At 55.3% G+C, this 21,454-nt stretch overlaps 1 protein-coding gene across 4 annotated transcripts in view; it reads right to left on the reverse strand.

The window, feature by feature from the left end:
• Window positions 1-1,491: 1,491 nt before the first annotated feature.
• The window catches only part of ASS1 (argininosuccinate synthase 1), a 50,990-nt gene continuing 31,027 nt past the window's right edge, over window positions 1,492-21,454 (reverse strand). Inside the window, exons 10-16 of one of the 4 annotated variants that reach the window (XR_003432438.1) lie at window positions 21,100-21,184; window positions 20,499-20,563; window positions 12,271-12,402; window positions 6,916-7,072; window positions 5,333-5,406; window positions 2,991-3,056; window positions 1,730-1,781 (exon numbers count right to left, since the gene is read on the reverse strand). Coding sequence is in view for 2 of the 4 variants with exons in the window: in XM_027104529.1 (XP_026960330.1) it covers window positions 1,736-1,781; window positions 2,991-3,056; window positions 6,916-7,072; window positions 12,271-12,402; window positions 20,499-20,563; window positions 21,100-21,184 (551 nt within the window). In the remaining 2 variants the exon portion in view is untranslated. Of the gene's footprint in view, window positions 1,782-2,990; window positions 3,057-4,568; window positions 4,686-5,332; window positions 5,407-6,915; window positions 7,073-12,270; window positions 12,403-20,498; window positions 20,564-21,099; window positions 21,185-21,454 lie in introns of those variants that run through there. The other 3 variants (XR_003432439.1, XM_027104529.1, XM_027104530.1) reach the window with 3 other exon arrangements.

A 21,454-nucleotide genomic window follows, 5' to 3' on the forward strand; every position in this document is an offset into this window, starting at 1 on the left:
CAAAAAGAAAAAAGAATACTTTATCCTAAATAACTCTGTAAAAATATTTATAGGCATAGAAAAATTTGACTGAGAAGAAATTCACTAAGTATAAGCAGTGTTTATAATTGGGTGGTGAGATGATGGGTGATAGTTATTTCTATAAGATTGTGTTTTGTTTTGTTTTTTTAGTAAGATGCAGCCAATGACGGTTAAGGACATAAACACACAAGATTTGGGGGCTCAGCCAGGCCAGAGTTTGGTTCTTGCCTCTGTCACTTGCTAGCTGACTGAAAGCTGGCAAAGCAATTCCTCTGCATCTCAGTTGCCTCCTCCACCAAACAGAGATAAAAGCATCTACCTCAGGGTCATTGTGAAGATTCAAAGAGATAATGTGAATAAAGTGTGTAGCAAAGTGTCTGGCACAAAGTTAAGATTCATTGAATAATTCATTTGTAACCTTCACAATAAGAGGGAAACAAGTTTTAAAAACAAAATTTCTTTTGAAAGAAACCCTCATTCACGAAGGCAATGGAGTGGAGGTCAGAACCAGAGCAACCAGCGCTCAAGGCTTCCCGGTAACAGTGCTTCTGTCTGCAAATACCACAAACTCTCTCACCAGCTTAATTAAGCTCTAAATGGTAATTGGTTATGAGAACCCCAGTGTCTCAGAGAATCCAAGTTAAGAAATGCCGCCAGCTTCCACGAGGCCTAACGGGATGGGAACTGGGATTCTAAACCGGACGCCCACTCTTCCCATCACTCCCTTTTCCCTCTCTGCTTTTCCAGCCACAGGGCATCCCCCCACGCCTAAATTCCCGTGTCCTCACTTCCGGCAGGTTCCCTGGGCCCCATTACTGGGACTGAGATTCTGATTGGCCCAGCTCTAGTCAGGTGCCCAGCCATGGTCCAATCAGATATGACCAAAGGGGTGGAGTCAAGTATAAACATGGCGGCTTTGGGCCGTGGTTTGTGGAGGAAGGGTGGAGGGAACCGTGTAAGGCAGGTAAACACGCCCCACCACCACCACCAAGTTATGTCTGTGTTTTTGTCCTCTGTGCTCAGGCTGCTCTTACTTGGGTTCTTTCTCCTCCTTGACGTAGGACGCTTAAGGCCACCCAGCCACGGTGGGGAAGCCTGGTGTGGTCAGTCGTGGCCACCATTCCCGGGAGTTCACTGCGGGCTGCGGGCACGACTGCCCCCAAGTTTGTCACCTAAACTCGCCTTGGTTTCCCTGGCACGTACCACAGGGGCACAGCTGGTAACAAAATGCCAGGCTTCTGGGCTAGGGGATGACGCGGGTGGGTGCTTTCGGATTCCATGCTTTTTGCTGGAGAGAGGGGTCGATTCTTCCAGATAAACAGGTTCTCTGGCAAAAGGTGGCCTTCGGCAGTGCTTTAGTCAGAAAACACAAAGGTTGGTCTAAGAAAAGCATGATTCACCAAACACACACACACACACACACACACACACACACACTCTCACTCCTCTTTCTGCAGAAATAAACAAAAGACCAATGTATCATTTTTTTTAATCGTCATATTACAGCTCCTGCCTGCAGCCGGCCCCCACCCCGTCCGTTTGCTGACCACTTCTGCAGGCTCCAGGGGACCAGGGAACAAAGCCGGGGCCTGGCACCCGCACTGCACTGCCAGCCCTGGAGGACAAGTCACAACTACAAATTATCACAACAATTAGCGGCTGCACTTGGGAGATGGGCAAAGCGAGGAGGCCCAGCTCCCCATTATCAGCCGGTTTATTTGGCGGTGACCTTGCTCTGGAGGCGATGATACTCCTTCAGCCTGTAAACCAGATTCAAAACAAAGAAAAATGTAAATTAACAATAACAACATGCACTCAGTTCAATTAATTCAGGCAGAGGTGGGGTGGCAGGGGCAGCTGTTTGCTAAGATGTGTGTGGAGTTGTCTTTTTTTCTCCCTCTCTCCCTCTCCTGCCCTGGCCCCTCCTGCCCTCCAATCAGGATAATGTAATTAATTTATCTTAGGGGGAAAACATTGCTTGCCATTGTTTAAGACAAAGCGTTAAACTGGCAATGGGAGAAATGAAGAGGCCATTATGAAAACCCCGTGTGTTCGGAGCCATTTAAAAGGGCTTATAGAGTCATAAAACACAAAAGGGGTGAAGGAGGCGGGGAGATGGAGGTGACTGTCGGGCTGGAATCCATGTCTTTCCCAGTCTCGGCTCCAGGGACAGGAGACTGGCTCTGAGAGAAAATGGTTTCGTGCTGGGGGCGTGTTATCAGCGAGAGGAGAGAAACTCAAGCCCCAGGAGAAGGAAGATGGGGATTAAGAACCCAGAGGTGGACAGACAGGCCTTCTGAACTCAGCCCCACTGAGCCCCTGCTGCTAGGCACTGTGCCCTTCCCGGGTGCCAGGGTCTGGGCAGAGTGCTTGATTTCCACGGACTCAGATCAAACTTTCACTGCACCTGTGAGGCAGGTATGGTTAACATCCTACGATTTCCAGAAGTTCAGAAGGGTTCCGAGACCCAACTGCAGAGGCGGGATTCGAAGCCAGGTCTGAGTGGCTTCAGATGGCGTGTATCACCCCACTGGGCCACGGAGATCCATGGTTCCAGTTAGACCTGAAGCTCCTGTATGTGGACGTGAAGGCAGGAGCCAGCCAGGTGACCTTCTGTGGCTTCTTTCTACCCCTCGGCCATTCCCCTTGCTAACCTGCCCAGGAAAGGGGCTCCTAGTGGCTGGAGAGGGTGGGAGTGAGTGTCAGAGGCAAAGAGCCGAACCCAGAAACCGGGAACTCAAGTGCCCAGGACCCTCTGTTGCTCTTTGCTGTCACAAGTGTGCCTTGGGGCCCTGCAGAGGATGGGAGCAGGCTGGGTCCAAAGCAGGCGCTGAGGATGTGGCAGGTGGAGGGACAGGAAGGTGGCGCTTGTCTAGGGCAGAGCAGTGGTCAGAGCACTGAGGTCCCAGCAGAGCCTGCGCCCCGCACCTGGAGGGTCTGAGGACCCATCAGGGCCCAGAGCTTCTCACCTGAGGGAGTTGATGTTGATGAAACCAGTGGCATCAACTGGCTCGTACTGTCCCTGCACATTCATGCTGCAAAAGAGTAGGAGCTCGTCAGCATCCCCCGGCCTTGGCCTTGGCATCCAAGGGACCTCAGCCTCACAGACCCCCAGGCATTTCCTCAGTGTTGATCCAACACTCCCTGCACTTCGGCTTTTCATTCCATTCCTTCCAATTCAGGGAGCCCTACCCGGGGCCGGGGATCATGCCGGGGCTGCAGAGCAGGGAGCCGTATCCCTGCTACGCACACGGGCAGGTTGGGTCCTGGTCCAGCCAGCGCCAGCCCAGTGAACTGCTCCCACGAACCAGGGCACTGCATCTGTAACCTCAGGACATGCACTGGAGCCAGCTCTGCCCTCGGGCTGTGGAGGGCTTCGACGAGTAACCAGGAACAGCTGGTGGTGTCCAGTGGCCTGAAGGCCTGGGAGGCCAGGAGTTACACACCAAACAGCCTCAGATATGCGTGATGGCATCCCTCAGCTGCAGAGAGTTCCCAGCAGTTAAGATATGTCCACGAAGTCTTCTTCACCTTGTTTGCCCATTGAGTGATGGACACCCATCACTCTAACCCATCCTCAAACATGGGCACCCACCCGATGCCAGCTGGTTTTGAAAAGTGCCCAGTCAACCCCTGCTATACTCAATGGAACAGATTTTGCCCCCCATCTGCAGTTTCCATCTTCCAGATTCGACAGCCTTCATCTTTTGGGTGTTCTCACTTAGCTGCGCTTTGGAACCCTCCCCAACCACAGTCAGCTAGGTCCAGCCACCTGGGTGAGCATCCTGGCTCCACCCCTGCCACAGACCTTAGGGCAAATATTCTCGCACTTCGAGCTTCAGTCTTTCACTTGTGAGATGGGGCTCTCGGCCTCATCACTGGCTCCACGTGAAATGATGTAGCTGCCACCTGGCACCAGGTAAGCACTCAGCTTTACTAACATCATTCAGTCATTCATTTACTCAGGGATTTATTAAGCACCTACTACCTGCCAGGCGCTGTGCCAGGTGCTGAGGAAACAAGAACCAGACAGGAGCAACACCCACGTGGGGGGCGGGGGGTGGTGGGGTGGCGAGTGCAGACATAAGCAATCAATCATCCATCTGCCTTCGATAATTACAACTGTGATATGCTCTTTGAGGACAAGTTCAGGGCGCTGTGGTCTCAGATCTGACTCCACGAGGCCACCCTGTGAGCCCCCTGGGGGAAGGGGGTCCCTCCCGTTTCTCACGGGCCCCTTGTTGCGTCCTGCTCTGAATCAGCCCCTTGTCTTCATGTCTGCAGAACTCCAGCCTCAGGACAAAGCAGTCTCAAGGTTCAAGGACAAGGGGGTGGCCTGTCCCCTCAGGAGCCTTCTCCAGAGAGGTGAGATCGGGGAGGAGGGCAGAGGGGTTCTGCCGTTTTTCTGAGACCCTGAGGCTGTGCCTCTGACCGGCTCTTTGTGGACTGTGGGCTTTGTACAACAAACGGGGTCTCTACGCCCGGCTGCCCCGCAGCTTGTCAGGACTTGGGCTCTGTGCCTCCCCCTGCCACGCCCTCGCCCTGACCTCCAGGGGACCTTGAAGCTGGAACTCCCACGCTCTCAATGCTCCCTCCTTTTCACCTCCATCCGCCCCTCCAGGGCTCAGGTGGCTGAAGCCACCAGGAATCGACTAGCAAGCTGCCTGTAAAGGGAGAAGATGTCAGACATCCGAGGGGCTGAGCCTGGCACCCCTCACCAGGCAGGGGAAAGGCTGGACCCACCTAAAGCGCTTTTGCAGACCTTGCTGGGGTGATAAACGAAGCTTATCATGACCCCGCCCTGCGCCTCCACACCCCCATCCCGAACCACCACACGGCTTCGGACTCCTGGCCTTGCTCCCGCTGTCTGAGGCACTCATCCCCTTTGGAAGGGCCCCTGCGCTCAGCCCAGGGAGAAAGCAGGGCTTGGACCCCCTTCCTGCTCCCCGCGTGCATCCGTCCTTTCGCCACCGTCTCTCACGAGTCGAAACAAACTCTGCTACCCCCTTGCCCCCAAACAGGCCCTTCAGACCACCCCAGCAGCCCCTGCAAAGAGAGGCCCACATCCAGGGACAAACTTGTCCCACGGGACTGCTGAAGTACTCCCAGAGGTGTTTCTCGGGCACCGAAAAACCTCTTTTAAAATTTGTGGTTTCGGGGGGTAGGGGGTACCGGTGGAAAAAGTTTACAATGATTTTTTTTTTTTTTTTTTTTTACCTCCCCTGACGGTCTACAGAAAACCTCTGTGCTTTTATTTTTGTTCATTCGAGTGGCTCTGACCTGCTCTATAATTACGGTACTTTCTACCTACTGTGCCGCGGCATTTCCAGTTCTGCTACCTCTCGCGGTTTCCTCGCTGGTCCCTGTGACGCTGTCACTCAAGGGCTTTCAAGTCAGCGATGTAGAAATCAGAAAGAAAAGGGAAATGGTCGGAGACACAGTGAGAATAAATGCTCCTGCTTTTCTCTCTTTTTTTTCCCGTTCCCTTTTTACTTTATTCATTTAATCTCCCTGAGTGAGACTGTAAGGCTTAATGAAGGGTTGGACAGATTATTAGAGGCTGTTGATTTGGAGGGGGAGGGAAGAAAGAGCCAGAGAGAGAAAGAGAGAAGATAATTTGACATTTACCCCGACTGATCTAAACTGATTCGGCTATATTTATGGCTTCTAAAGTGTTTAGGAAGATTGAAGGGGGGAGAGAAACGCAACACGGCAAAGAGAAGGGAGAGAGAAAAATAATATTGACCGCTAAACAAAACTCGTACTGTAATTCCTGACCGGCTTCCGGGAGGGGAGAGCTGGCCTCAGCGTGAGCCAAGCTGGACCTGGGACTTTATCAGGTGGGGCTGCCTGTCCCCACCTCTTGTTTGGCCAGGTGAACTCCAGAGGGAACACCTTGCTCCTCGGTCAAGGCCAGTCTGTCATTCAGGATGCAAACACAGGTGCAGCTAATAGGCAACTGCTACCTTGGACCCAACCCACCAGGGCTCCCCAGCCTCTCCCACGTCCTTTCAGCGCTCTCAGCCTGGCCCGTCGGGAGGCAGCTCTTCAAGGTTCCCTCCTGGCTCTGCCGCTCCCCTGGGCTGTCTCCTCTTGGCCCCATCATCCAGTGTCCTCAGACCACGTTCCTCCTCACCTCTAGCCCTGTGTGTCCAGTGGCCGACTGTAGTTCTCCTGGCCTATCTTCAAGAAAACTCATCCTGCAGTTGTCCAAATCCAAATGCATGATTTCCACCCCCCATTCCCTCAACTCAGTCATCGCCACCAAAGTGTACCCAGCGGCTCATGCCAGAAAACCCAGGGTGGTTCTGAACCTTTCCATCTCCCTCCCCATCCAAGCCCTTTCGATCCCACCTCCTAAACATTTGCCAACTCCATCTGCTGCTCTCTATTCCCAGGACCAGCAGCCTGGCCCAAGCCACCAGCATGTCCCACGGGGAGCCCTTGTGTTCACCCTTGCCAGGTTCTTGTAGTGCCTGGGATGTTCTGGGTTCTTCCAAGGCTCTGAACCTCTGCACAGGACAGTCTCTCTGGAGACTCTCCTGCCCCCTCTCCACCTGGTTCACTCCTTTCTTTTGGAGACCAGCTCAGAAATGACTTCCATGGGGAAACTTCCCCACACCCCCGTTATTATACCCAGCCCAAATATCCTGTATCTCCCCACCGCCCAGCACCTCCTTCCCTAATCCTGCACTCGGGTGATCCTTTGATTGGGGCCTTTCTCCCCATCTAGCCTGTACATTCCATGAGGGCAGAGGTGGTGTGGATAATCTTCAGGACTGTCTCCCCCATACCCTACACGTGCCTGGGCATATCTTTGCTGAGAAAGCCAGTCGGAGGAGATACTGGACATGAGGGTCTGTGCCCAGCTGGGGGCAGGGGTGGGGCGCCTACCTCACCAGCTCCTCGTTGTAGAGGGACAGTGGGGACTCCCGGCTGAGGATGTACACCTGGCCCTTGAAGACAGATACCCGCACTTTCCCTTCCACGTGCTCCTGGGACTTGGCGATGCAGTAGCGGACAAATTCACACTCGGGGCTGTGCCAGAAACCTGCAGGGAGGAAGAAGCGAGTGTGCTGGGGAGGCCCACCGTGTGCCTGCCTCGGGCCAGGACGTGGGGAGGACTGGGGTCCAGGAAAGGCACCCTGTGCCTCACCCCGTCATGGCAGACGTGAGCCTGGGAGGGCAGTCCCGCATCTGCCTTGTTCACTGTGGAGTTCTGGCGTGACATGCACTTGTAAATGACAACAGTGAGGACCAAGCCCGCCTGCCCCTGTCCTGTGACCTTGTAGGGCTCCTGGGGGTAAGGAGGCACCTCTACACCCTGCAATGCAGTCACCCCCTAAGGGGCAGGGGCAGGGGATCTAACCTGCTGCTTCACACCACAGACATTCAGTGGTGAAGGGGCCCCGTCCTTTGCCCACAGGGGGCTGTTTTATCAGGGCAGCAGACAGTTGGGCAGGAGACCTCAAGCAAGACTCAGACATATGTTACTGGGGCCGAGCGATGGGGGTGCCCAGCGGAGTGGTGGGTTTGGGGTCAGAAAGACCAGGTGTGTGGGGCCTTCACCTCTCTGTGCCTCTGTTTCCCCATCTGCTGAGTGGGGATGACACTGTCTCGCCCTCCCAGGACTAGCAGGCTTATTGTACATGGAGGCCCTGGGCTCAGGGGCTGCTGTGAACGCTGCTGGGAAGAGCCCCACCCCTCAGGATAGGCAGACCCCTTGGAAATAAGTGACCTGTCTTTAAAATACTGCTAATATTTTCACACACAAAGATTTCTACAGATGAAGCACAGGCGCCATGCTAAGTTCCTTACTGGGCCAGCTCTTTGGACCCTCCCAGCCGCAGGAGAAAAACCTCTCTTAGCCTCTTTCTTTTCTGCGTGAGGAAGTTAGGCTCAGGGAATTTGAGAGACTCTTCCGCGATCACACGGGCTGTAGCGGGGGGCCTGGACCTGACCTCAGTCGGCCCCAGTTCTAACAACTGTGCTTCATGTGATCGTTTTGGAGCTTCCCTGTCTACATCTGCGACACCCCCGAGCTGCCTGAGACATGCGCTTCCCCCATCCCCCGTTACCCATATCTGTCCCCCAGATCCCTCAGGCCACAGAGGGCCGCGTGCTCAGTCCCCCGTCTGCCCAGGGTCTGGACAGTGGCTCCTCTCAGTTTCTGCCGAGGGCAGGGGGGCCATGGCCAGGGTTGGGGGAGGGACAGCGAGAGGGGTAGGGTTTCTCTGAAACGGAGCCGGGAAGGTGAGCCCACCTGGGCAGCTGTGGGGCCAGATGGTGCGCGATCTCCTGCCCTGATAAAGGGCTGGGTCAGCCCGGGCTCTGCGGCTATTGTTGGAAGCCCTGGCCTCCAGGGGCACCTGCTGAGGCCCTCCGTGGGAAAGGGGAGCAGGCCTTCTCCACGACGGGTCCGGTGGCTTCCAGACGTGGGGGAGGGGCGGGCAGGGAGAGAAGGGGTTGCGTCCTCACTCTCCGATGTCCTGCCTTTTGAGTTCACCTCTGGTTCCACCTTGACAAGCCACGTGATCTCTTTGTGCCTCAGTTTCCTCATTTGCACAAGGAGGTAATACTAACCATTCTCTGGGGGATTGTGTGGATTCAGTGAGAGTTTTTGCTTTCAAGATTTGAACATGGCCTCTGCCGGCCCTCACTGTATACAGGGAGACAGACACCCAGAGAGGGAAAGAACCTTTCCAAAGCCACACAGCGAGATCCAGAGTGCTCCTGACTCTAGCCCAGAGCCCCGTGGGAGGGCACACTGATGGCCACCCCCCAACCATGCCCCAGTGGCTCGACCATCTTTCTAAGTCGGGATAATTAGACCATTAGGTTCCCAGGCGGGAAGAGAGGTGGGAGATGGAGCCAGAGATATGGGGGCAGAGACCCCTGTGGGAGTGCCTGGCCTGGGCTTTATCTCAGGATCTCTCCCTCCCGCCATGGGGGCCTTGTGCTCAGATATCTCTTCCCAGCAGACCCAGTCTGGGGTGGAGAGCAGTGAGTCCCGAGTGCCGCACTGGGGACAGCCTGCGTGTCCCAGGCTGGGGGATGCACAGTGGGTGGGGCCTGGAGCTGGGCCAAATTCTGTACCCATCAGGACAACAACCCTCTGTGCATTATACCCATTTTACTGCTGAAGAAACTGAGGTGAGGGGAGAGGTGAGCTATACACCCTAAATGAGATGGGTCTTGAAGCTGAGGTCATGCCAGAATGACCCTGTGGGGTGAGGCCAGTGTGCTCCTAGAGGGAGGGGGTCTGTATAAACCTCATAAAGGCAGATCAGGAAATTTGGGGATGGGGTGAGAGGAGGGGGAGACAGTACTCACAGTAGTCAGGGCAGCTAGGAGTGGGACCGAGGCAGAAGGGCTTCCCCGGGCCTCTGTCTCCCTGGGCCCCGAGACCACAGGGGCTCCGAGGAAGCTGAGTGCCATAGCAGAGTGGTGGCTCTATAACTGGGGAGCTAGACAGAATGGAGAAGGGACCTGGGCCTGCGCCCTTTATTTTACAGGAAGGGAAACTGAGGCTCTGGGAGGAGACAGACCTACTCAAGATCATAAAGCCAGCCAGAGGCAAGGCCCCATTCTCCTGCGTCCATGCTCAGAGACCATGCCAGGCAGTGTCCTGGAGGCTTTGCAAATATCCATGCATTGAGGCCTCACTATAAGACAGGCAGAATTATCCCCATTCTTCAGATGTGGAAACCAAGGCACAGGGAGGTCAAGTAAATTGCTCAAGCTAATCCCTGCTCTCTAGCCTTTATGCATCCCAAATGCGAGAAATCCCATCAAACAGACCGACCCCCTGAGCTGTTGGGGGGTGGGGACGGGCTGCTGCCAGAGGCCGACCCTGACATCTGTGGGAGCCTGGTCGGCAGAGGCACCTGGTCGAGGTTAATGTTAATAACAACTACCCGGGAGGAGCCTCCACTCTGAGGTTTTATTTCCTTTTAAACCTAATCACTGTAACACTTGGGGAATTAGAGGGCTCGGTGGGTGAGAGCAAGGACTCAACCCAGGCAGCCTGGCCCCACATCAAGGGCCACGCTGTGTTCCTGACACCCAGGGCTGCCCTGTGCACACCACTGCGCCCCTTGATCACCCCTTGCTCATGGCCCCGGCCCAGCTTCCTACCCACCTCGGATCTGCTGGAGTGGCCGAGAACTTGGCCTCTGAAGCTGGCCTGTCCTGGGCTCCAAGCCACTTCTCAGCAGCTGTGAAGCCTTGGGCAAGCGTCTTCATCTCACCTCTGTGCAGCTAAGATTAGATAATACCCGTCAGTGCCCAGCTCAGGGCTGGGCAGCAAGAGAGGTGGCAGCCGGGCTTCCCTGGTGGCGCAGTGGTTGAGAATCTGCCTGCCAATGCAGGGGACACGGGTTCGAGCCCCAGTCTGGGAAGATCCCACATGCCGCGGAGCAACTGGGCCCGTGTGCCACAACTACTGAGCCTGTGAGCCACAACTACTGAGCCTGCGCATCTGGAGCCTGTGCTCCCAACAAGAGAGGCCACGATAGTGAGAGGCCCGTGCACCACAATGAAGAGTGGCCCCCGCTCGCCGCAACTAGAGAAAGCCCTCGCACAGAAACGAAGACCCAACACAGCTAAAAATAAATAAATTAATTAATTAAAAAAAAAAAAAAGAGAGGTGGCAGCCGATCTAGCGTGGGGAGGGAGGCTGGCGGCCTGGCCCCCTCTCGGCCTCCACGGATGCCCCCTGAGCAGAAGCAGCCCCGGCCAGGTGCCGTCCCCCCATCGCAGCCTGCCGCGTCGTAACGACTCTCGCCACTTTGTAACCAAAATCCACCTTTCAGTGTGGAAACCCCGCTGAGCAAGAGAGCCCACAGGAGACAATGTTATTTAAACACCTGTCTGTACCTGGGAAGGGGGGGACTGGGCTTCAAAGCTCCTGGGAACAATGGGAGGGAAAAATAATGCCAGCCAATAACCACCATGTCCCCTTGAAATCCCGAGATGAGTTCCAGCGATTAGGAGGTTTCAGAGGAAACAAAACCTCCGAGTGGGGGACGAGGGGAAGAGGTGAGGGCGGTGGAGGCTTCTACCAGGCAGTTACTATTACTATTAACTTTCCTGGGGTCCCTCTGACATCCAGGTCCCCATAGACGGCAGCCTGTCCCCCCCAACAGCTCAGAGGGGCTGTTCGATGTGATTTCTCAAATTAGGGAGATGTTAATGTCATAGAATAGAGTCAGCCCTTTCTGGAAAGGGCCAGATAGTAAATATTTTAGGCTCTGCAGGCCACGTGGTCTCTCTAGCAACTACTCTGCTCTGTCAGTGTAGCTCTGAAGTAGCCACAGGCAACACGGACACGAATGAGCAAGGTGGTGCCCAAAACGACTTGTGGACACTGAAACCTGAATTTCCTGTAATTTTCACGTGCCATGAAACAGTAGTATTTTTTAAAAAATTTCCCCAACCATTGAAGAATGTAAAAACCAGTCTTAGCTCATGGGCTGAACAAAAACAGGCAACGGGCTGCATTTGGTCACCCCTGGTATAAAGCGGGGGATGGATCTGGAGTCGGGAGGACTGCATTTCTACCCTGTGGCAGCAGGTAAGGCACGGAAACTCAGTCTGGAGCCCAGCCCACACTCCACACATGGGCTGGGCATTTGGCCGTCCCGGTGGCTTCCCAGTAGGGATCTGGCCCAGGCAATGCCCAGGCCCGGGGCCCCGCTCTCGGTCCAGGTAGGCTTTCCCTTGCTTGCGGCGGTTCTTGTAGCGGCTCCGGGTTCTGCCTGGAAACAGGCTGACCTGGGCTCCATCCCAGCTAGGCTACATCCAGTTGTGTAACTTTATATAAGCTCCTTTTGCTCGGAGACTCAGTTTCTGGCCGCAGCTCTCTTAGGAAACTTGGGAAGCCCCCTAGGATGACTTGTGTTCCCACACAGTGCCAGGTACCCGGCACGTGCTGGATAAAACTTGGCAGCCATAGGCATGACACAAGATGCTTCCCTGGCCCTGCAGCCGTCATGCGGGTCGCAGGCGGCGGAGGCAGCGGGAGGCAGCTGGACAGCCCGGGGAACTGGTGCATTTCCCTCCACACCTTGTGAACAAGGCAGGTCCCGACGTCCCCTCCTCGTTTCCTCGTCCCCTGCCCTCTCTCCACCCCCCCTTCAGCCCGCATCTTCCGGGGGCTCTTCAGCAAGTGGCAGTGGGCAAGGCGGGACTGGAGGAGGGTGCCCCTGGGTGAGGGAGGGGAGGGGAGCAGCTGCAGGGTCAACGCACCCGTGTACACCAGCTCGGCGAATTTCAAGCCCAGGCCCTGTTTGAGTTTTCGCACTTCCCGATCCATGGTGAAGGCCTCGATGTCTAAATGAGCGTGGTAAAGGATCGTCCCCGCTGGGGTCTCGTAGATACCTAGCCATTTTTCCAGGCAGGGGGAGAAGAAGAAAAAAGAGAGAAACGCGTGAAACCCAAAGTGTCAGCAAATGACAAAAAGAAAAAAATAATAATGACTCGTCTGACAGGAGACAAGCCGGTCGGACCCATTCACTCCCAGCTTGCCGCAAAATGCATCCGTCATTATATTCATGCTGGGGCCACGACAGTCCACTCTGCAGCTTGTGGAGAAAATGTCTAGATGCCCCCCTTTGAAGAGGCCCTCAGACGTTGGAAAATAACAGGGTTTCAGAGCTGCTCCCCCCTCCTTCCCAACTCGTGCCCACCGGCCCGCAGCTGAAAACCTGTAATTAAACCGAGTCTGGTGGAGCCCAGGGTCCCGGATGTCCCTTCCTGCCTTCCACCAGGGAGCCAGGGGAGGGGACGGCTGTGCACACGCATGCACGCGCGTGGACGTGTGCACACACATGCCACCTTCAGCCGGCGGCTCCCCTGCAGCCGTGTCTCTGCAGAGAAATCCTGACTGCCTTGGTCACCTGTGCTGACCCCACTGTACAGCCGGGAAAACTGAGCCCTGGAGGAGAAGGGACTTGGCTGAAGTGGAGCTGGGAACCGAATCTAGGCCCCCGAGTCCCCGAGCAGCGCTGTCTGCTGCCCTGTGGACCAGCAGGTGATGGGGGCCAAACCCAAAAGGTCATGGGAAGACGGTCTTGCTAGGTCCCTTCCCCACGATCTCAGGCCCAAATCCTCCATTTGCTAAACAATCTGCTTGAACTGCATGGTCTCCAAGTGACAAGGGGCGCCTGGCCCTGGCTGGGTGTAGCCCTGAGAGGAAGGTCTTGTAAGTAGCACCACCCCAGATTCGGGGGCACTAAGGTTCGAAGAGGCAGGATGGTCCCCGGGCACATGGCCGGGCTCCCTCTTCCCAGCAGTGCAGCCTCGTGAATCAGGTTCAGGTGAGCACCTTGGATAAACCTGCCCCGTGTCTGCTGTCCTGACGGAGGGCTAATAACCGCCCCATCCCCACAAATGCCACCCCCCCAAGTCCCTTTCTTCCCACCACATAACACTAACAGCGTTAAAGGGGCAAGCTTTCAGTTATCCTCAAAATGTACCACCATCGTCTTTCCACAGAAAGGATCTGCACACCCAGGTTCATGGCAGCATTATTCACAAGGGCCAAAAGGTGGAAGCAACCAAAATGCCCATCAACAGACGAGTGGAGAAACAAAGTGAGATAACGACATACAATGAAACGTTCAGCCTTAAAAAGGAAGGACGTTCAGACACACGCTACACCATGGGTGAACCCTGAGGACAGGACGCTCAGTGAAATAAACCAGTCACCAAAAGACAAATACCGTGTGGTCCCACTTACGTGAGGCTCCTAGAAGAGTCCGATTCGTAGGAACTAAGTAGGATGCTGGGTGCCAGGGGCTGAGGAGGGGAAATGGGGAGCTAGTGTTTAACGGGGCTTCGCTTTGGGAAGATGAAGAAGCTCTGGAGATGGGGGACGGTGATGGTTACACAGCAACGCGAATGTTGTGCTTAAGGCCACTGAACTGTACACTCAAAACAGTTAAAATGGTAAGCTTTCTGTTTTCTATATTTTACAATTTAGAAAAATGCTTTCAAAAAACCCCAAAACCAGAAAGGAGATTGTTTCCACTCTGAAGTCCAAAGGGGACATGGGCAAGACTGCGTCTGATGTGAGTAGCCAGAAACTTTCGCCCTAGAGAGCTTCTCTAGTCTTTAATCTTTAAGTCTGGGAACCACAGGAATGTCAGGGCCCTTGAGGATTACCTGCGTTCTCCTAACTTAGCTGCAAATGCTGTATTCGAACAGTCTGAGGTGGAAGCTCGGCATGTACAGTTGAAAACAATGTCCCACTGTGGGGAGCAGGGGCCCCTCTGCAAACCCTGGGCTCCACCAAGCAGTCCTTAAGATGCTAATCTGGCCCAACATACCAATTGCACACATGGGAAGACAGAGGCCCGGGGGAGGGACATGACTTGCCCAGGGGGAGTGGAACCTGCATCTAGGTTTTCCATCTCTGCTCCAGGTTGCCTCTTAGGGCCTTTGCCAAGTGATCCAGTGCTCACCAGGCATGAAAAGGACACCCAGGTCTGAGGCGCTGTGGCCGAGGAAGACCCTGGGCTGTTCCCAAGGCTCCGAGGTGTTCCCTAGGGGAAAAGAGCCTCTTGGCAGGGGCGGGGGGTGAGTCTCTCATCTGCAAACCCCCGATATCCTGGTCTCGGGGGACATGCACATCAAAGAGACCAGGAGCTGATGTGATTACAATGTGCCTGTCCTGTTTCACTCGTGTGGCCGCAGCTCTAGGGCCACCTCTGCTGTCCTGAATCAGTTGTGGGAGTAAATGCCTCCCCAGTAGGAAAACACCCACATCCCCAAGTTTATGCACCAGGCCCAAGCCCTCGATTCTGGGGAGTTCCTCAGGCCCTCACTAGGCCTCGTCGTTACCCTTATAAACATGGTTCAGACAGGCTCCGTCACCCACTTCTGCAAAACGGCTCAGAGACACAACCCAGAAAGGGCTTAGAAAGGTTGATGGGGTTGGAGTCAGATGGGTGGCCGAGAAAATGACAGCATGAGGGGGCGGGTGCGGGGACACAAAAGAAACTATGAAAAGCAGACAAGAATTCAGCACAGGATTTGGGGCTGCTCCTTGTGGGGACAGTATGGTGCCACCAACAAGTGGCTCCCAATGGCCCCAGGTCACTGAGAAAGGCCTGATGCTTCAGCAGTGTGTTTCCAAAGACAGAGATGTGCAGAACTTTTGAAAATATCTGCCTCCCCAAAAATGGCAGAAATGACCGCAATGCGAAAGGAGCAAGTTTTCAATTACCCCATAAACTTTGTCACCAAGAGCCACCAAAGGCAAGACAAGAACAAAGCCCTACTTGTCTTCTCATCCTAGTATATACTAAGGACTCAATATAGATCGGACTAGAAATGGGCCTTCTGCTTCCCCCTCATTATTTTGCCACATTTTGTAAAAACTCAGAAACTTTCAAAACCTTCCTTACGCTGGTACATACAACGGCAGGCCAGTAGCAGGGGCCCTCCTCACTTTCAGCTCCTGGAGAACCTAGCTGCCTCCTGCTCTCCTGTCTTCATCTGGCCAGCTGTGGGCAGGGTGCAAGGAGTATTTGTAGGGCCGGAGCTGTAGACCAGAAGTCCCTCGTAACTTATACTTTTACGGAGAGTGCTCAGCTCAGCTCTGCTATGTGACCTTGGCCCACCTCACTCCCCTCTGAGGCCCCGGCCACCTGTCTGGAAAAGGAGAAGGTTGCAAGTGTCTGCTGCTTTTCCTTCTAACTTCCACCGAGACCTGCCTGAAGGTGGGCCCCCAGACACTGTCCCCCAGTGCATACTGGTGGTCTTGTCTCTGGAACACTGTAGCCAGCTCACTAGCACCACTTCCCCGCAGTCCAGACAGGGAACAGCACCGGTGGTTTGCAGGGCGAGAGGACATCCATACTTTCCACGGAGGAAGAGCTATGCTTGCCCTAGGGCCCCCGCTACTGCCCCACCTTAGAGGCTCCCCAGAAAAAGAGCAGAGAGTGCCTGGCAGGCAGAGTCACCCATTCTTGAGCCCTTAGAACCACCCTCACAGCTGTCAACCCTCCAAGGCTGCCGCAGGAAGAATCATAGGCAAGAAGAAATGCCGCAGCCATGAAACACACCAGCACAGTTAATATTCCTGTTCCTTTTCTTAGAAGGTTAAGTTAAAGTTAATTGTGACTGATCAAAAAGCCTGTTTTTTCAGGTTGCTGCTGTGGGGGGTGTGTGTGTGTGTGTGTGTGTGTGTGTATCTTAAAGATCTTCCCTCTCCTCTCCACAGGGGTAGGGGGTACAGATGATTTCTGTGTATTTCTTCTGGAAAAGGAAATAACTTTAAAAAAACCAGTGACAGAATCCTGATGCTAAAAGACGATGGATTTGGGGCTTTTGACAGCCGGCATACAAACCACTGCGCAAAAAGAAGGAGGAAATGACAGGTGAGTCTCGGTGTCGCTGTGGAAGAGACAGCAGACATCTTCGGAGTGACACGCACAGCGGATTCAAGTGTCTATTTTCATCTCTCCGTGTTTACAGGAAAAAGACAGAGGTGTCAGCGGTTCTCCGTGGAGCAGCTTCAATCACACCGTAATTACTGCCAAGGAGCGGGTGGGGAAGAAGGGCGAGGAGCTGGGGGGTGGCCGAGGTTGGGGGAGAGTGGACCAAGGAGGAAGAGGTGGGGACCAAAACAGCTGCCACCGCTTAAATCCTTCTCACCTGTTCCTGAGGCTGCCAGGTTAGCCCAGATTGAGCAATTTGGCAGAATTGAGTGGGACCCGCCAACTCGGCTGGGGGTCGGGGGCGGAGCTGGGGGCTAGGGCACCTGGACCAGAGCCTCTGATCCTTTGGGAAAGCAGTATCCAGAGGGACAGATTTGGAAAGGCCAGGGGAAGGGAGCTTGGCTGGAGCCCAAGGGCTCCCCGCTTAGGTACCAGGGCCAAGGATAGAGGCGGTTGCCATGGTGAGGGGGAGGCAAGTCCCGGTGGGGCTCTAGCCATCCTCTATGCTCCTGGAACCCCACAGGCCCCATCCTGGGAACCAGGGTAGGCCTCTGAGTCCGGCCATTCCAGGCTTCTGGGAATGCAAACACCTTTGCTTCACAGGTCTCCCTCCACTCTGGAACATTCCGTCTGAGTGGAGCCTCTGGGAGGCCTGGACAGGTGGGCGGCAACCCTTTTTCCTTCTTAGCCAGAAAATGTAGGAGTAAGGAGGAAGTGAGGGAGGACGAGAGAGTGGGAGAGAGATGGGAAGGGTGGAGGAAAGGGGGGAGTGGAGGGGAGAACAGAAAGCAGGCAGTGAGGAGGGGGCGGAGGGGGTCGGCAGAGGGAAGCAGTGGCGGCAGGCGGGGGTGAGCCCCACAGGGCAGGGCCGGGAGGAGAGGAACCAGCCGGAGAGAAGGCGAGGGAAGGGCCCGTGCTGCCTCCTTCCCTGCTTCCCTCCTGCCTTCCTTGCCCCCCTTCTCCTCCCCACTGATTACACTTACTTCACTTAACTAGCCCCCCTCCAGAGTTAAAAAGATAATGTGATAATGACGATGTGAACAGCCACAATACAGCGAAAGCTATTCCATCTGCAGCTTCCCCAGCCCCCGGCCCGCTGACCCCATGGCCCCGAGTGCTGCCGACCCGGCCACCCCAGACCCAGGCCACTAGCACTGCCCAACTTCCTACCCATCCACCGCCACCCACTCCCACCCCAAAACCCCCAAGCCCTTAACAAATTTCAATTGCGAGCTTTGTAAAATCAATACAAATGACATTTCCCCCTTGTATACCAAGGTACAGACAATAGCATTTTCCTGCTGCGCCCTCAATATAATTGACAATTAACGGCTTCTCCCATGACCGTGACGGTAGACCTGTGGGTGAATCCACTTCGTCCTCGTTTATTGCCCTGACCCCCTGCCTTTCTTTCTCACAGTGAATTATTGGGAGAAATAAAAAACAAGACCTCCCCCTAAAATTATGAAGTAACTTTCTTTTCTCACCCCCCAACCCAAGTCAGAAAATAGGCAAGTTAGAACTTCCAGAGGGAGATGGGGAGATCACCTCGCGTGCCCATCTTTGTTGGTGAGAGTCGTAGAGAGGGAAAGCAACTTGCCTAAGGTCACACAGCAAGTTCTTGGGACTTAGAACCCCGGTTGTCTTCCCCAAAGACTGTACCACGCTCAGGCTAAATTCTATGCTTTTAGGGACAGCCCCCCACAGGTACACACACAGTACCTGGGTAGAGTGAGGGCTGTGCTCCAGGAATCTTTTCCTCAGGTGGGTGGTCAGAAGCCAAGGGAGTTGGAACCGAGTGCTAATCTCGTGACTCCCACCTTCAGTGGTGATGACGCCCCCAGTTCTGGGGAAAAGGTAGGAAGTCTACCATCCAGGCACAGCTCCTGCTATGGGTCAACAGGTCTCTGATCTGCACCACAACCCATTTCACAGATGAAGAAGTTGAGGCTCAGAGAGGCTATGTTGCTTTCCCAACGGTGATGGAGCCAAGATGGGGAGTCAAGGGTGGTACACAGGGCCTGGCCCCCTGACACCAGCCCTTCACTGTGCCTTCCCAAGGTCTCCAGGGAGTCAGTCAGCCTCAGACCCAACCCACCACCCAGCTGGCCACTTGGGGCTCCTCCTACCTTCTCTACCACTCCTGCTGGAAGGCTCCCACTCCACTCTGTTCCACGTTCTACCAGTTGAAGCCTATTCTCCTGCCACCTCTTTCAGGATGTCTTCCCAGATCAGCCCAGTTCGCGCCTTTATGACTACCTCCTTCCGTTCAAGTTCACTTGCGTGCCATTTCACAGAGTGACCTCAGGCCAGCCCTTATCTTTCCATGGTCAGCAGCACTGATCTACATCCACAATCAATTAGTGATGCCTGCCTTGGGCGTGGGAGGGACGTGACAATAGGCGCAGAGTGGACATCTCTGAGCCACTCGGACGGTACCCAGAGGGCATAGGCTGCCTTTGCCCTTTCAGCATCCCTGTGGGGCTGCTGCCATCTATGAAGTTCCTCCCCTAGGCCACTTCCTGCTATTACACATGGGCTAGAACCCCGATCTAGCAGAGTTCAAGCTCTCAGCCCTCCACTCCATGCCTCTCTGTGTCTGGACATCAGTCCTGGTCCTGGTGCCTGTGACTTCGAGCCTTGGTTTCCCTGCCTGTAAAACGAGGGTGCTGGTCTCTGGCTCCCCAAGGTCCCTCCAGGGTCTGCCTTGCATAGTTTGCATTGTGCTGGCTCCCAAGGGCAGACTGAGACAAAGCGACATTTAAGCAGATGTTAATATAGGTAAGATACAAAGGTAAGTGAGAATAAAAGGGAGCAGCTAATTAGTAATATTGTTCTCCACAAGGCCTTCCCGAGAGAGTTTCAATTAGGTTGTTTCTCAGAGTATATGTGTGTCGAAGAGGAAACAACACACGAAAGAGGGAAAGCCACTTTCCTTCCTTCCTCCCCTTTTGAGATAAATTCAAACAGGTCAGAGCCAGAATGATCCCGTTCCCATCCCCATGCCTACCGCATTACACCTGGGGAAACTGAGGCCCAGAGAGAACAAGTCCAAGGTCATCTAGCAAGACACAGCGAACCTGGCATGAAAGCCCCAGCATCCTGCCTCCCGACCAGTGCCCTTTCTAACCGCTGAAATCCAGCCATCGGCTCTCTTTGGAGTTTAGAATCTTAGTAAAAACACCCTGAAAGACAAAGGGCCATGGCTATACCCTGGCCTGGCTTTATTTGGCTGTCATCCTTCTAAATTGACCCTAAGCAAAGCGAGTTAAACACCTGCCCACACAAGAGGACTCAACCCCACCCCCGGTGCTTAGAGACTCGAGTGCCCAACCCAGGGACTCTGACTGCTGAAAGCTTGCCCCTCCATCTTGAAGTCCGGAAGCACGCGGCGTTGCTTTACCACTGGGGAACAGGAGATCCCCTCATGTGGATGGGGGGAGGGTGTGGTCCAGACAACACGATGAGTGACCCATAGGGACCCATGGGGCTCTGCTTACTAGGAGGAGACAGAGCTCCTGCTTGGGGACCAGCCTATCCTCCCTCCAGGCCCAGCCAGAGGTGGATATGGGCCGGGCAGCTTAGCCAAGGTGGCAGCCACCCAGCACCAAGGCAGAGCCCCGCCCCCATGCCCTGCCAGACCCTGGAACAGGCCCTCAGGCCCTGGCTGGCTCACAGCGCCCACCCCTGGCGGGATTCCCACCCCACCAGGCCAGCTGGCCTCCTCAACGCAGCCTTAATGACCACGAAATCAGCCCTGCACGGTCTGCTTCTAAGCCTGGCCGACCCGCCCCAGGGCCACAGGAGAGCACGACCTCCAGGCCTGGCCCCCGTCTCCTCTCTCCTCTGAGCCTCTCCCTGCTCCTGGGACAGCTCTTCTCGTGATGCCTTCAGACATCAGTCCCAGGAGGGAAACAGTCTGGCGGGGTGACAGGACTCGCCCAAAGTCAGCCTGGGAGGAGCAACACCCACATGTGACTGGGGTGTCAGGGGCCGCCGGGAGCCGAGGCCTGCGGCTGGCGAGCGACTTACCCCGCGACTTCATGCCGATGAAGCGGTTCTCCACGATGTCGATGCGGCCCACACCGTGCTTGCCCCTGTGGGGAGAACCGGCCACTCGGGGTCACAGGCAGGGCGTCAGGCACCAGTTCGGGATCCAAGACTCAGAGGACGTGTGAGCCAGGCCCCCTGGTCCAACCACCCATTGGACAGATGGGGAAACTGAGGCCCAAGGAGGGAAGGGCTATCCTAGGACACACAGCGAGTTCAACGTGCAGCTTCCCTTATCTCTGTCCTGGGCCTCACGTGGCACCCAGCCCTATCCACTGCTCATCTTTCCTTCTACCCTGGTCTCAGATCCAGTAGAGAGCTCGGAAGTTCTGGACCGTCCCTAGGGGGCAGTAGACCCCTGGGGTTGTTACCTTCCAAGGCTGAGGGCCACCAGGATTCTCCCACGGAACCAGAGGACCCCATGGCTATGGGGCTGTGCTGAGGCTGACTGCGGGACACTGGCCTGTCCTCCCTGGCCCCTCGGCCTCAGGCTGGGACCATCAGCCCCCCCACAGTGGTCCGGGCCGGTGCTTGCCCAACGTGGTGGCTTCCCAGGAGGCCGGGCAGGGCTGCGGGCACTCACGCAACTTCATTCAGGTACAGGAAGAGCTCCAAGGCCGTGCTGTGGGTGGTGCCGTCCCTGACGTTGGTCACCTTCACAGGGACCCCTAGGGCAGGAGGAGAGGGCAGTGGGCCCGTGGCTGGAGCTCAGCGGACGAGCCTGTGCCTGCTACCCCGCCCCTTCCCTCCACCCGAAACGCCTTAAATGGATGTGACAGATATGGACTCCAAATGACTCCTTGAAAAGCCCTGTGCAGGTTGAGGCCTGCTGGGGAGAGAGAAGGGGAGAGAAAGCCCCCCAGAATGAAAGGGAAAATGCAATAAAAACCTCTCCCCCACCCTTCCCATTCTCTTTGCTCCTTTTGCATTTAGGGGCT

Source organism: Aethalodelphis obliquidens, unplaced genomic scaffold (genome assembly GCF_003676395.1).
Source record: "Aethalodelphis obliquidens isolate GAN/ISIS:26980383/991018 unplaced genomic scaffold, ASM367639v1 scaffold7, whole genome shotgun sequence".
In the NCBI taxonomy this organism is placed as follows: Eukaryota; Metazoa; Chordata; class Mammalia; order Artiodactyla; family Delphinidae; genus Aethalodelphis; species Aethalodelphis obliquidens.